At 39.8% G+C, this 15,734-nt stretch overlaps 1 protein-coding gene across 3 annotated transcripts in view; it reads left to right on the forward strand.

Annotated features, from left to right (window-relative positions):
* The window catches only part of LOC104085184 (thiosulfate/3-mercaptopyruvate sulfurtransferase 1, mitochondrial-like), a 51,150-nt gene that overhangs the window by 15,095 nt on the left and 20,321 nt on the right, over positions 1-15,734 (forward strand). Inside the window, exons 11-13 of one of the 3 annotated variants that reach the window (XR_011408488.1) lie at positions 4,313-4,520; positions 4,609-4,676; positions 4,760-5,053. The exons of 1 other annotated variant lie outside the window; for it this stretch is intronic. Coding sequence is in view for 1 of the 2 variants with exons in the window: in XM_070177280.1 (XP_070033381.1) it covers positions 4,609-4,676; positions 4,760-4,855 (164 nt within the window). In the remaining variant the exon portion in view is untranslated. Of the gene's footprint in view, positions 1-4,312; positions 4,521-4,608; positions 4,677-4,759; positions 5,054-15,734 lie in introns of those variants that run through there. One more of the 3 variants, XM_070177280.1, reaches the window with a different exon arrangement.

Below are 15,734 nucleotides of genomic sequence, written 5' to 3' on the forward strand. Positions count from 1 at the left end.
TTTTGGGTCATGAGTTCTGGAAGCTCTAGTGCTATTATTACCTCAGAACCTTTAATGGGAGGTTCAAACTACTTAGCTTGGGGTTCATCTGTCGAGTTATGGTGTAGAGGTCAAGGTGTTCAAGATCATCTAATCAAACAGTTTAGCGATGGAGATGAAAAGGCAATAGCACTTTGGGCAAAAATCGATGCTCAGTTATGTAGCATCTTGTGGCGATCTATTGATTCCAAGTTGATGCCCTTGTTTCGTCCATTCCAGACATGTTATTTGGTTTGGGCAAAGGCACAGACCTTATACACTAATGACATATCTCGCTTCTATGATGTGATATCACGGATGACAAACTTAAAGAAGCAGGAATTGGATATGTCTACTTACTTGTGTCAAGTACAGGCAGTCATGGAGGAATTTGAGAAGTTGATGCCAGTTTCTGCTAGTGTGGAAAAACAACAAGAGCAGCGACAGAAGATGTTTCTCGTTCTTACCCTCGCTGGACTTCCTAATGATCTTGATTCAGTACGCGGCCAGATTTTGGCTAGTCCGTCTGTCCCTACAGTTGATGAATTATTCTCTCGATTACTCCGCCTTGCTGCAACACCAAGTCCACCAGTGATCTCATCACAGATACTTGATTCCTCTGTTCTTGCAGCCCAGACAATGGATGTTCGGGCATCTCAAACTATGGAGCATAGACGAGGAGGAGGTCGTTTTGGAAGATCTAGACCCAAGTGTTCTTATTGTCACAAACTTGGACACACTCGTGAAATGTGCTATTCCTTACATGGTCGTCCACCCAAAAATGCTTACATTGCTCAGACCGAGACTCCAGGTAACCAAGGATTTTCTTTATCTAAAGAAGAATATAATGAGCTCCTTCAGTATCGAGCAAGTAAGCAGACATCTCCACAAGTAGCCTCAGTTGCTCAGACTGATACTTCTGTTACTGGTAATTCTTTTGCTTGTGTTTCCCAGTCTAGCACTCTTGGCCCATGGGTCATGGACTCCGGCGCTTCTGATCACATCTCTGGTAATATATTACTTTTGTCAAATATTGTATATTCACAGTCTCTTCCCACTGTTACTTTAGCCAATGGATGTCAAACTAAGGCAAAAGGAGTTGGACAAGCTAATCCCTTGTCTTCTATCACCCTAGATTCTGTTCTTTATGTCCCTGACTGTCCTTTTAGTCTTGCATCTGTTAGTCGTTTGACTCGTGCCCTCCATTGTGGTATATATTTTATTGACGATTCTTTTATTATGCAGGACCGCAGTACGGGACAGACAATTGGTACAAGACGTGAATCAGAAGGCCTTTACTACCTTAACTCACTCAGTCCTTCCACAACATGTCTAGTTACTGATCCTCCAGATCTAATCCACAGACGTTTAGGACAACCGAGTTTATCCAAAGTTCAGAAGATGGTGCCTAGTTTATCTAGTTTGTCTACATTAGATTGTGAGTCGTGTCAACTTGGGAAACATACCCGAGCCTCCTTTTCGCGTAGTGTTGAGTGTCATGCAGAGTCTGTCTTCTCCTTAGTTCATTCTGATATATGGGGCCCTAGTAGAGTCGGTTCATCCTTGGGATTTCGTTATTTTGTCAGTTTCATTGATGATTATTCAAGATGTACTTGGCTTTTCTTAATGAAAGATCGTTCTGAGTTGTTTTCTATATTCCAGAGTTTCTGTGCTGAAATCAAAAACCAATTTGGTGTTTCTATTCGCATTTTTCGCAGTGATAATGCCTTAGAATATTTATCTTCTCAATTTCAACAGTTTATGACTTCTCAAGGAATTATTCATCAGATATCTTGTCCTTATACCCCTCAGCAAAATGGGGTTGCTGAGAGAAAGAATAGGCACCTTATTGAGACTGCTCGCACACTTCTAATTGAATCTCGTGTTCCGTTGCGTTTTTGGGGCGATGCAGTTCTCACAACTTGCTATTTGATTAATCGGATGCCTTCATCTCCCATCAAAAATCATATTCCGCATTCAGTATTGTTTCCCCAGTCACCCTTATACTCTCTTCCACCTCCTGTTTTTGGGAGCACATGTTTTGTTCATAACTTAGCCCCTGGGAAAGATAAGTTAGCTCCTCGTGCTCTCAAGTGTGCCTTCCTTGGTTATTCTCGTGTTCAGAAGGGATATCGTTGTTATTCTCCAGATCTTCGTAGGTACCTTATGTCAGCCGACGTCACATTTTTTGAGTCTAAATCTTTCTTTACCTCTGCCGACCACCATGATATATCTGAGGTCTTACCTATACCGACCTTTGAGGAGTTTACTATAGCTCCTCCTCTACCTTCGACCATAGAGGTTTCATCCATACCAACCGTTGAGGAGTCTAGTGTTGTTCCCCCTAGTTCCCCAGCCACATGAACACCACTCTTGACTTATCATCGTCGTTTGCGTCTTCCATCAGGCCCAACTGGTTCTCGTCCTGCACCTGACCCTGCTCCTGCTGCAGACCCTGCTCCTAGTACACCGATTGCACTTCGGAAAGGTATACGGACCACACTTAACCCTAATCGTCATTATGTCGGTTTGAGCTATCATCGTCTGTCATCTCCCCATTATGCTTTTATATCTTCTTTGTCCTCGGTTTCCATCCGTAAGTCTACAGGTGAAGCGTTGTCTCATCCAGGATGGCGACAGGCTATGAGTGACGAGATGTCTGCTTTACATACAAGTGGTAATTGGGAGCTTGTTCCTCTTCCCTCAGGTAAATCTACTGTTGGTTGTCGTTGGGTTTATGCAGTCAAAGTTGGTCCCGATGGACAGATTGATCGACTTAAGGCCCGTCTTGTTGCCAAAGGATATACTCAGATATTTGGGCTCGATTACAGTGATACCTTCTCTCCCGTGGCTAAAGTGGCTTCAATCCGCCTTTTTCTATCCATGGCTGCGGTTCGTCATTGGCCCCTCTATCAGCTGGACATTAAAAATGCCTTTCTTCACGGTGATCTTGAGGATGAGGTTTATGTGGAGCAGCCACCTGGTTTTGTTGCTCAGGGGGAGTCTCGTGGCCTTGTATGTCGCTTGCGTCGGTCACTTTATGGTCTAAAGCAGTCTCCTCGAGCATGGTTTGGTAAGTTCAGCACGGTTATCCAGGAGTTTGGCATGATTCGTAGTGAAGCTGATCACTCTGTGTTTTATCGGCATTCTGCTTCAAGTCTCTGTATTTATCTGGTAGTCTATGTTGATGATATTGTTATTACTGGCAATGATCAGGATGGTATTACCTATCTGAAGCAGCATCTCTTCCAGCACTTCCAAACTAAGGATCTAGGCAGATTGAAGTACTTTCTAGGTATTGAGGTTGCCCAGTCTAGCTCAGGTATTGTTATTTCTCAAAGAAAATATGCTTTAGACATTCTTGAGGATACGAGGATGATAGGTTGCAGACCTGTTGACACTCCGATGGATTCGAATTCTAAACTTATGCCAGGACAGGGGGAGCCGCTTAGCGATCCTGCAAGCTATAGGCGGCTGGTTGAAAAATTAAATTATGTCACAGTGACTAGACCCGACATTTCTTATCCTGTGAGTGTTGTAAGTCAGTTTATGAATTCTCCCTGTGATAGTCATTGGGATGCAGTTGTCCGCATTATTCGATATATAAAATCGGCTCCAGGCAAAGGGTTACTCTTTGAGGATCGAGGTCCTGAGCAGATCATTGGATACTCAGATGCTGATTGGGCAAGATCACCTTCTGATAGACGTTCTACGTCTGGATATTGTGTTTTAGTAGGAGGAAATTTGGTGTCCTGGAAGAGCAAGAAACAGAATGTAGTTGCTCGGTCTAGTGCAGAAGCAGAATATCGAGCAATGGCTATGGCAACATGTGAGCTAGTCTGGACCAAACAATTGCTCAAGGAGTTGAAATTTGGTGAAATCAGTCGGATGGAACTTGTGTGCGATAATCAAGCTGCCCTTCATATTGCATCAAATCCGGTGTTCCATGAGAGAACTAAACACATTGAGATTGATTGTCACTTCGTCAGAGAAAGATACTTTCAAGAGAGATTGCTACAAAGTTTGTGAGGTCGAATGATCAACTTGCAGATATTTTCACCAAGTCTCTCACTGGTCCTCGTATTGGTTATATATGTAACAAGCTCGGTACATATGATTTGTATGCACCTGCTTGAGAGGGAGTGTTAGTTTACAGCATGTATATAGTGTAGTATTGTTCCACATTGGTAGAAGAGTAGTATGTCCTTGTATAGTATAGCTATAAATAAGGACCTTTTGTATTGTATTGTTCATCCAATATCAATAACATATTTTCTCCCATGCCTTCTCACAGCCTCCAACAGTCATGGCAAAAAACAAAGAAGCAAAAGAGCTAGGTTTTCATATTAGGTGTTCTTGAGTTTGTTCATGTTGTTTTCTTCTTCCACTTGTGTTGATGCATTATCTGGCATTGGAGGAGTAAAATGTTATTGCCTTTAATGCAATTATGGCACATTGAAAAGGTTCCCCTTTGAAATGAAGAGTTGGCACTTCTTCATTTGGTAATGTGATTTTTCTTTAATCATGAATTGTATATAATTTGGACGTGTCGTGCCCTTAAGGGCTAACAATACTTCGTTCTTTTGGCAGGTATCTCTTTGGACAAGCCTGTAGGCACTTCTTGTGGCACCGGTGTAACTGCTTGCATACTTGCCTTGGTTAGTTGAACTCCCCCCCCCCCAATGTAGCTACTCCATTGTCGCAAAAGAGGGGTGACCTCAATGTTTGTTCATCTCTTTAGGGCCTCCACCGATTAGGGAAGACTGACGTTCCAGTCTATGATGGTTCGTGGACAGAATGGGGAGCGCATCCAGATACCCCCGTCTCCACATCTTAAGCATGAAGAAAATGCTCTCAAGAGAGGTGTTCGTAAGGTCTGCTTTGTTTTTATTGGTGAACATCGATGACTGTGAATCTTGCTCCCCATTTCTTAATTGTTGGTGTAACAAACAGACACTGTATTGTTGAATGATACTGGGATAAGGATAAGAAATATTCTTGATTATACGAACTACCTTAATTTTACATTGTGTTATATTTTGGAGCTAGTTGTCTCGTATTTGTCCCTGATCTTAATGGAGGTCAAACGTGGATTGGGGAGCTTTGAGCCCGATCAAACTCTTGACAACAGTGGGTTCCATCTTTTTTATTTTTATTTTTACAATAGTTTAAATTAGCCTTCCAGTTTTGTTTTTTAATCATTAAATCTTTTTGGAAAGTTTTGGAATTTTATCTACAAGTGTGAGACTCATGCATCATCTGGTATATGGCAAAGGAGACGACGAGCTTTTGTTCTTAATTTGAATGGTCCCCTATCTAGTTAGACGCTAATTAGTACTTGAGGGGGGAAAGGGATTTTGTCTTCTTCAAATTGAGTAGTCTTGATTTTTTTAATTAATGAATCTTAACTGTTAGGAGTACCATTTTCTATTATGGAGGTGTATATAAGAAACATTATATTGACAAAGAATGTTTCTTTTGAGTTAATGATTGAGTTGAGGAGAATGAGAAGATGATTTTTGGGAACCAATTCCTCAAGAGAGGAGAAGAAGCCAAGAAAAGTAGATGAGACTGCATGTGATAAGACAGGAGATTCAGGAACTTGGCGATGCTGCCTTCTTGCTTCAAACATAAATGATCTCAAGAACGCTCGAGGACTACAGAGTACATGCCATATAGCTTCTGGCAGTGCAAGATGTTAGCAACCAGTCGGAAGAATATATTGTTATGGGACTTGACAGTGTTGGTTTGGAAGAATATATTGTTACCCACAAGCTAGTCAATATGCTTGATTATAATAAAGTTGATATTTCTATAATTTATTGCCCGACGAAATAATTAATAACAGTAAAGAGAATTTGCATAAACAAGAGTATGCAATTTCATGAATACTCATAAGAAATAATAAGTAAAATGAACACCTGATAATCTGCAGCTTTCCTCTGCATGCCAAAAATTATAAACTTATAAATGTACGTGTAAATTTGGAAAGCCAAGCGTGAAAAAATAAGAAGAAAAAAGTTAAATACATGACAACTAATTGAAAGGTTCCTCTAGAATACATGATACATGTATTGGAATTTCAAAAGTTAATTATAGAATTTGCGAAGAATATACGTCGCCAAGTCCTTTAGAACAACAACAACAACAACAACCCAGTAGAATCCCATTAATGGGGTCTGGGGAGGGTAGTGTGTACGCAGACCTTACCCCTACCCCGAAGGAGTAGAGAGGCTGTTTCCAAAAGACCCTCGGCTCAAAAAAATAAAAAATAAAAAAAAATACCAAAGACAAAAGGACAAAAGGGAGACAATATTAGTATCACAGCAACACTCATAGGATAAATAGCAACACCATGAAATCCAGAAGAAAGATGCAAAGCAAAGGGAGACAATATTAGTAAATATTAGTATCGCCACAACAATCATAAGAAAAATAGGAACACCGTGAAATCTAGAGGAAAGATGCAAAGCAAAAGCGATAGCTAGTAAATAGGACATACACTAAAAAGCGAAATAGTAAGCCACAACATTGCCACTAGCTATCTTAGATAAAACCCCTAAATGTCTAGTCCCACAATGGTACGAAGTAAGGCACGACTCAACTACCTCCTAACCTACAACCCTAATACTCGACCTCCACATCTTCCTATCAAGTGTCATGTCCTCAGAAATCTGGAGCCTCGCCATATCCTGCCTGATCACCTCTCCCCAATACTTCTTAGGCCGCCCTCTACCTCTTCTTGTGCCCTCCACTACCAGCTGCTCACACCTCCGTACCGGAGCATCTGGGCTTCTCCTCTGAACATGTCCGAACCATCTAAGCCTCGCTTCCCGCATCTTGTCATCAATGGGAGCCACATGCACCTTCTCCCGAATATCATCATTCCTAATCTTATCTATCCTAGTATGCCCGCACATCCACCGCAACATCCTCATTTCTGCTACTTTCATCTTCTGGATATGTGAGTTCTTAACGGGCCAACACTCAACCCCATATATCATGGCCGGTCTAACTACCGCTTTATAAAACTTACCTTTGATTATCGGTGGCACTCTCTTGTCACACAAGACTCCAGATGCTAACCTCCACTTCATCCATCCTACCCCAATACGGTGTGTGACATCCTCGTCGATCTCCCATTCCCCCTGGATAACCGAACCAAGGTACTTGAAGCTGCCTCTACTCGGGATGACCTGCGAATCAAGCCTCACATCCACGCCCACTTCCTCTGGCTCAACGCTAAACTTACACTCCAGGTACTCCGTCTTCGTCCTGCTCAACTTGAAACCCTTAGACTCAAGTGCTTGTCTCCAAACCTCCAGCCTCTCGTTAACACCGACTCGCGACTCATCAATCAGAACTATGTCATCGGCGAATAGCATGCACAAGATGTAGAAATGGGAAGATATTGGTTAATATGTACATGACAAATGATCAAGGTAAGAGTCAGCACATGACAAGTATTTCCTGATCAGCTCCAAGTTATCCGGCATCGCTAAGGTCGGAAACCGAAGATCAAGAAGCCTAGCTATCCCGGGATTGTCCGGTCAGAGCCATTTCGAATAGATATCCCTAGATAACATGTGAGAGAGATATTAGGGGAGTTACGATTAGCTTGTACTATGAATATTCCTCTTTCCCATGATTATACCCTATTCACATTCCATTTCTCATATTACTATTATATTGGAGTGATTTTGGCACTTTTCTCTCAATTTCTGGCCAATTATTTCATAATAAGAATTTTTTTACATCATTCTCGAGTTTATTTCGTTACTTTTGTTTATATTGCTAGCATTGCTCTCTTACTATGTACTACCAAAGATTCATCCTCATTGGTTTAATTCGATTGCTTCTAGCCTAACTATATAAATTAAATTGACTAATCTAATAAATAATCAAATTTTAGGTTAAACAGTTTAGCGCGCTCACTGTGGGCCTAAGAAAATCTGTGGCTAATCCAAAATGCTGCTAATCTTTTGTTGATCTTTGCTTTTTAGTATTTGTAAGGAATCATGGCAGAAAATACACCAATTGAAAGCCAAATTGGAAATGTTGGTTGCAGGCAGAATAGCCAACTCTACGCCAGTCTCTAGGGAATTGGCAAAACTCGAGGGAACCTTCACCTCAGAGAACTGCAAATGGAGAAGCTTCAAGAGTATAGCCAGATCAGACAAAATTCTAGCTCAATAGTAGGCTTGAAACCAGCAAATCAACACAATGATATTGTCCTTAGGAGAGAACGCAAATCCAAGATCACCGGCATCTCTGAGACTGAAAATGGCAGAAGTCACCCCAACTGCTGTGTGAAGAAGTTCTGGTGCCAAGGAACTCATGAGTGATAGTTCAGGTACCACTAGTGCTTCAAATATGCATAGTTTAGTTTTATCTTTGTAGGAAGTTTTGATGAAACAGATCAAGGAGTAAAATAAGCGGATTGACCGGATGCTTGGGGCGCTCTGCCCTTGCTCAAAGGAAAGATATTCTTAACAGCCTTGGAAGCCGGAGGTTGCTCCCATGCCTATTCCCAATAAGTTTGGGATGTCAGATCTTGCTAAATATGATGGAACTTTAAATCCTCGAGACTATGTCACGACCTACACTACCAGAACTAAAGGGAATGACCTGATAAAATAGGAGATCAAATCAATGTTGGCCAAAAAGTTTGAAAAAATGTTCACAAAGGGAGCATTAAACTGGTATTCACTTTTATCCGAAAACTCAATAGGTTCTTTTGGAGAATTCACAGATGCCTTCATTAAGGCGCATTACGAAGCTTAGAATGTTAGAAGGAGGATGGAAGATATCTTCAACATTCGACAGGGAGGCACTGAGTTACTCCAGGACTTCGTGGACCGATTTCAAAAGGAACATATACTTCTATTGGAGGTCCTAGATAATTGGGTTGCATTTTTTTTTTCCTAGCAATCTGAACAAAAAGAGTTCGGAGACTACTAGGAGATTGAAGGACAACATCCGAGAATTTCCCAGGTAACTTGGGACGACATGTATAGCACCAAGCTCCGGGTAGAGGAAGATAAGCCATTAATGTTATTATTCTGTATTGCTATAATAAATAATTAAACTTTCTGAAAAAACAAAAACAGAAAGTTAGTAATAATTATTTAACGAAATAGATTCTGAAAAACAAAAAGAAACAATATAAGAATAAATCGAGCCCACCGAATACACAGTATGTCCTTAAGGAAATTATTCCCCTCAAATACCCGAGGTGCTGGAATATATCCTCCCAGGATAGAACGATTTAACTCACCAGTGTATTGATACCAAAACTCTGATGAACTGCGAACCACTCAATGGTCGTAAAACACACTGAAAAATATTGCGCAGAAGAAGAAGAAGAAGCAGCTCAGAAAATTTCGTAAGGAAAGATTCTGGGATTGAAACTCTATTTATACAGTTGCTCGCATTGTTTCTGAAAAGGTTTGCAACCTTTCAGAAACAGCCATGGCTGTTGGAAAAGGTGTGTTTGAAATATTGCGGGAAATTTAAAATAATCCGGGAAAGAAAACGGGCCTGACCGAACCGGGTCGCGGGTCATGGGTTATTCCGGATTGAATTTTTTTGTTAATTATTTAATTAATTAATTAAATAATTGAAAGAAATTTTGTCCAAAAAGATTAATCAATCAATCGATCTTTGACCAAATTCGAATCCGAAGCCGAAGCCGAAGCCGAGCCGAGCGAGCGACGACGACGACGGCGTGAAGCTTGCCTTTTTCTTAACTCTTTAAGAGCTAGAAGAAGAGCAATTATATATATACCCATCAAAAGCTTTTTCTTCCTCCGATATGGGACAATGTCCCTTTCCCAGGGAAAACTCAAATATTTCATTTTTCCTCCATTTCTCATTCACCTTCTTTAAGCTACACAAGCTTAAAATCCCAACAATCCCCCACATGAATGGGGAATGGCGATAAAATAAAGGAATGCACGGACGCGTGTGTGTTTTACATGCAAGGATTAATTGCATCTGGATAAGTAGGTTTTCCTTTGAACTTTCCGTAGTGAACTTATATCGGATATACTCGGTCAATCGGTAGATTTGATATCTTTGAACCGTCGAGCTTTGTTGTATACCTAGACAACATAAGTCACACAATCAATCCTTAACCATCTATGGTTCTCACGGTTGTGTTCGTTTCAACCATGAACACCGCCTGGTTTCATGAGTGCTTAGAGAATGTGCCTTTACTTTCATTCCCCTTGAAGCGGCTTACACTTCACACTCATATAGGTGATTTCTAAACGTGTAATCCTATAGACACACTATCTGGTCATATCCTGCCAGACTTAGCAAATCATTAAAAAACCTTTAAGCTTTGTTGACTCATCAAAAAGCCTTAATGCTTTACCTCGATTTCTGAACATTGTCTTCATCACGAGAATGGGTTGAGTTATTTGACAATGTTGAACCGTCATTCATAACTTTGTTTGATCTCTTTGAACCTAGCTCGTGGGATCTCCAGTCTGCTAGGTAGAGTTACCGTCATGATGACTTGTCCTAGACCTTAACCCCATTCCCTTTGATGATCTTTCAACTGCCTCTCTAGATAGGCCTTTTGTAAGTGGATCCGACACGTTATCTCTTGACTTTATGTAGTCAATTGTGATAACACCACTAGAGAGTAGTTGTCTAACTGTATTGTTTCTCCGTCGTATATGACGATATTTTCCGTTATACATAACGCTCCCTGCCCTGCCTATTGCCGCTGGACTATCACAATGTATACAAATAGGTGCCAAAGGTTTGGGCCAAAATGGAATATCTTCCAAGAAATTCCGGAGCCATTCAGCTTCTTCACCGGCCTTATCTAAAGCTATGAATTCAGATTCCATTGTAGAACGGGCGATGCACGTTTGTTTGGATGATTTCCAAGACACTGCTCCACCCCCAATTGTGAAAACATATCCACTCGTGGATTTAACTTCAGATGATCCAGTGATCCAATTTGCATCACTATATCCCTCGATCACGGAGGGATATTTGTTATAATGCAAAGCGTAATTTTGGGTATGTTTGAGATACCCCAAAACTCGTTTCATTGCCATCCAATGTATGTGATTGGGATTACTTGTAAACCGACTCAGTTTACTAATAGCACATGCTATATCTGGTCGTGTACAATTCATGATATACATCAAACTTCCCAATACTCTTGCATAATCCAATTGTGAGTCACTTTCACCTTCATTCTTTTGAAGTGCATAACTCACGTCAATTGGAGTCTTGGAAATTTTGAAATCCAAATACTTGAACTTGTCAAGTACCTTTTCAATGTAGTGAGACTGTGATAATGTTAGACCTTGTGGAGTCTTGTGAATTCTGATTCCTAAGATCACATCAGCAACTCCTAAGTCTTTCATATCGAATTTGCTAGCCAACATGCGCTTAGTAGCATTTATATCTGCCATGTTTTTGCTCATTATCAACATGTCATCAACATATAAACAAACAATGACTTCATGACCTGTAGTGTTTTTAATGTAAACACATTTGTCGCACTTGTTTGGGTGCTTGTTTAAGTCCATAAAGTGACTTAACAAGTTTGCACACTTTTTTTTCTTTACCAGTTACCACAAAACCCTAAGGTTGTTCCATGTAAATCTCTTCCTCTAATTCTCCATTTAAGAAAGCTGTTTTAACATCCATTTGATAGATTTCAAGACCATACACGACCGCTATTGCCAATAACACCCTAATAGATGTTATCCTCATTACTGGCGAGTAAGTGTCAAAGTAATCAAGGCCTTTCTTTTGTCTATAACCTTTGACGACAAGTCTTGCCTTATATTTGTCAATAGTGCCATCAGCTTTCACTTTCCGTTTAAAGATCCATTTCGAACCTAAAGGCTTATTTCCTGGAGGAAGATCTACCAATTCCCATGTATGGTTATCCAAAATTGATTGAATCTCACTATTGACTGCCTCTTTCCAAAACGTTGAATCAGAAGATGACATAGCTGCTTTAAAAGTTTGAGGCTTATTTTCAAGCAAGAATGTCACAAAATCTGGTCCAAAGGAAGTAGATGTTCTTTGACGTTTGCTACGCCTTGGATCTTCTATACTTGGAGTATTTTCCTTTGGTTCTTCCCGAGGTCGTTTAGGTCTTTCACTTAACAACTCACATTCAGTTTTATACGGATAGATGCTTTCAAAGAATTCAGCATTATCTGATTCCATTACCGTATTAATGTGAATTTCGGGATTATTAGATTTATGAACCAAAAACCGACATGCTTTACTGTTTGTAGCATATCCAATGAAAACGCAATCAATAGTTTTTGGTCCGATTTTAACCCTTTTAGGTAAAGGAACTTGTACCTTTGCTAGACACCCCCACACTTTGAAATATTTCAAGTTGGGTTTTCTTCCTTTCTATTTTTCATATGGAATAGATTGCGTTTTGCTGTGGGGTACTCTGTTGAGTATTCGGTTAGCTGTAAGAATAGCTTCGCCCCACAAACTCTGCGGTAATCCGGAACTTATTAATAAAGAATTCATCATTTCCTTTAATGTCCGATTTTTCCTTTCCGCAATTCCATTGGATTGAGGTGTGTAAGGTGCAGTAGTTTGATGGATAATTCCATATTCCGAACATATTTCTGCAAATGGAAATTTATATTCTTCACCCCTATCACTTCTAATCATTTTGATCTTTTTATTCAATTGATTCTCCACTTCATTCTTGTATTGCTTAAATGCTTCAATTGCTTCATCCTTACTATTAAGCAAATAAACATAACAATATCGAGTGCAGTCGTCAATAAAAGTAATAAAATACTTTTTCCCACCTCGAGATGGTGTCGACTTCATATCACAAATGTCAGTATGAATTAAGTCTAAAGGATTTGAATTCCTTTCAATAGACTTATAAGGATGTTTTACAAACTTAGACTCAACACATATTTGACATTTTGATTTATTACACTCGAATTTAGGCAACACTTCTAAATTAATTAACTTCCGCAAGGTTTTGTAATTGACATGTCCTAAACGAATATGCCATAAATCATTTGACTCCAATAAATAAGAAGAAGCTGCAATTTTATTCATACTGTCAACAACCATTACATTTAGTTTGAAGAGGCCCTCTGTGAGGTAGCCCTTTCCAACATACATTTCATTCTTGCTTACAACAACTTTATCAGAAACAAATACACATTTGAATCCGTTCTTAACAAGCAAAGAAGTAGAAACTAAATTCTTCCTAATAGTAGGAACATGAAGAACGTTGTTGAGCGTTAACACCTTGCCGGAAGTCATCTTCAGGAATATCTTCCCATAACCTTCAATCTTGGCTGTTGCAGTATTTCCCATGGAAAGCTCTTCTTCGGGACCAGCAGTAGAGTAAGTCACAAATGCTTCCTTGACAGCACAAACATGTCGAGTGGCTCCAGAGTCAATCCACCACTCCTTCGAATTTCCAACTAGGTTGCATTCCGAAAGCATTGCACATAGATCATCAATGTCATAATTCTTCTCCACTATGTTGGCTTGTCCCTTCTTCTTATACTTTTTCGGGAGACGACAATCAGGGGCTTTGTGACCGGTTTTTCCACAATTGTAGCAGCTGCCCTTGAATTTCTTTTTGTTCTGCTCCTTAGTCTGTCCAGAAGACCTCTTTCTCTTCTTACTTTTTGGAGCAGTCTCCTCAACGATATTAGCTCCCTGATCGTTGAATTTCTACGAGACTTCTTCTCGGCTGTTTTGTTGTCTTCCTCAATCTTGAGACGAATCACAAGATCTTCCAACTTCATTTCTTTGCGCTTGTGCTTAAGATAGTTCTTGAAATCTCTCCATGAAGGAGGCAATTTTTCAATCATTGCAGCCACTTGAAATGCTTCATTCACGACCATACCTTAAGCAATAAGGTCATGAAAAATAAGTTGAAGCTCCTGAACTTGGGTTCCAACAGTTTTACTGTCTATCATTTTATAGTCTAGAAACTTGGCAACCACGAACTTCTTCAAGCATGCATCTTCAGTCTTATACTTCTTCTCAAGTGCGTCCCATAATTCTTTCGAAGTATTCATCGCACTGTATACATTGTACAAGTCATCCTCTAAAGCGCTTAAGATATAGCCTTTGCAAAGAAAATCTGCCTGCTTCCATGCCTCAACAATCATGAATTTCTCGTTGTCCGGCATGTCCGCAGCAGGCGCTGGAGGTTCTTCACTAGTGAATTTCTGCATACCAAGTGTGGTAAGCCAGAAGAACACCCTTTGCTGCCATCCTTTGAAGTTGGCTCCGAAAAATTTCCCCGGTTTCTCTGCCGGTGGAACAGCAGTCCGGCTTGACGAGGCTATCGTCGTTGCCGCAATAGTCGCAGAAGAATTTCTGTTATCAATTACCATTTCTCACTGTAAATAACAGAAGAGTTCAATTAATGGAAAAATCAGAATATTACACAATACTGTTATTAACAAAAAAAAAGCAGTATGTATAATAAATAAAACCGAAGTTTTTATATACTGTTTTACAGAAAAACGATGAAGTTTTTATGTTCTTCAAATCGTCTTACAAATTTCAATACTCTGATGAAGTTTTTATATCTTCAAATCAGAATAGTAAAATTCAGAAGTAGTAGAAAACCACACAGGTTTTAATCTCCACAAACAAAATACAGAATAAAAAAAAATAATTTCCTTAAGATTGTTATTATTCTGTATTGCTATAATAAACAATTAAACTTTCTGAAAAAACAAAAACAGAAAGTTAGTAATAATTGTTTAACGAAATAGATTCTGAAAAACAAAAAGAAACAGTGTAGGAATAAATCGAGCCCACTGAATACACAGTGTGTCCTTAAGGAAATTATTCCCCTCAAGTACCCGAGGTGCTGGAATATATCCTCCCAGGATAGAATAATTTAACTCACCAGTGTATTGGTACCAAAACTCTGATGAACTGCGAACCACTCAATGGTCGTAAAACACACTGGAAAATATTATGCAGAAGAAGAAGAAGAAGAAGCTCAGAAAATTTCGTAAGGAAAGATTCTGGGATTCAAACTCTATTTATAGAGTTGCCGGCATTGTTTCTGAAAAGGTTTGCAACCTTTCAGAAACAGCCATGGCTGTTGGAAAAGGTGTGTTTGAAATATTGCGAGAAATTTAAAATAATCCGGGAAAGAAAACGGGCCTGACCGAACCGGGTCGCGGGTCATGGGCTATTCCGGATTGAATTTTTTGTTAATTATTTAATTAAATAATTAAATAATTGAAAGAAATTTTGTCCAAAAAGATTAATCAATAAATCGATCTTTGACCAAATCCGAATCCGAATCCGAATCCGAAGCCGAAGCCGAAGCCGTAGCCGTAGCCGAAGCCGAAGCCAAAGCCGAGCCGAGCGAGCGACGACGATGACGGCGCGAGGCTTGCCTTTTTCTTAACTCTTTAAGAGCTAGAAGAAGAGCAATTATATATATACCCATCAAAAGCCTTTTCTTCCTCCGATATGGGACAATGTCCCTTTCCCAAGGGAAACTCAAATATTTCATTTTCCCTCCATTTCTCATTCACCTTCTTTAAGCTACACAAGCTTAAAATCCCAACAATCCCCCACATGAATGGGGAATGGCGATAAAATAAAGGAATGCACGGACGCGTGTGTGTTTTACATGCAAGAATTAATTGCATCTGGATAAGTAGGTTTCCCTTTGAACTTTCCGTAGTGAACTTATATCGGAT

Source organism: Nicotiana tomentosiformis, chromosome 6 (genome assembly GCF_000390325.3).
Source record: "Nicotiana tomentosiformis chromosome 6, ASM39032v3, whole genome shotgun sequence".
NCBI lineage: Eukaryota > Viridiplantae > Streptophyta > Magnoliopsida > Solanales > Solanaceae > Nicotiana > Nicotiana tomentosiformis.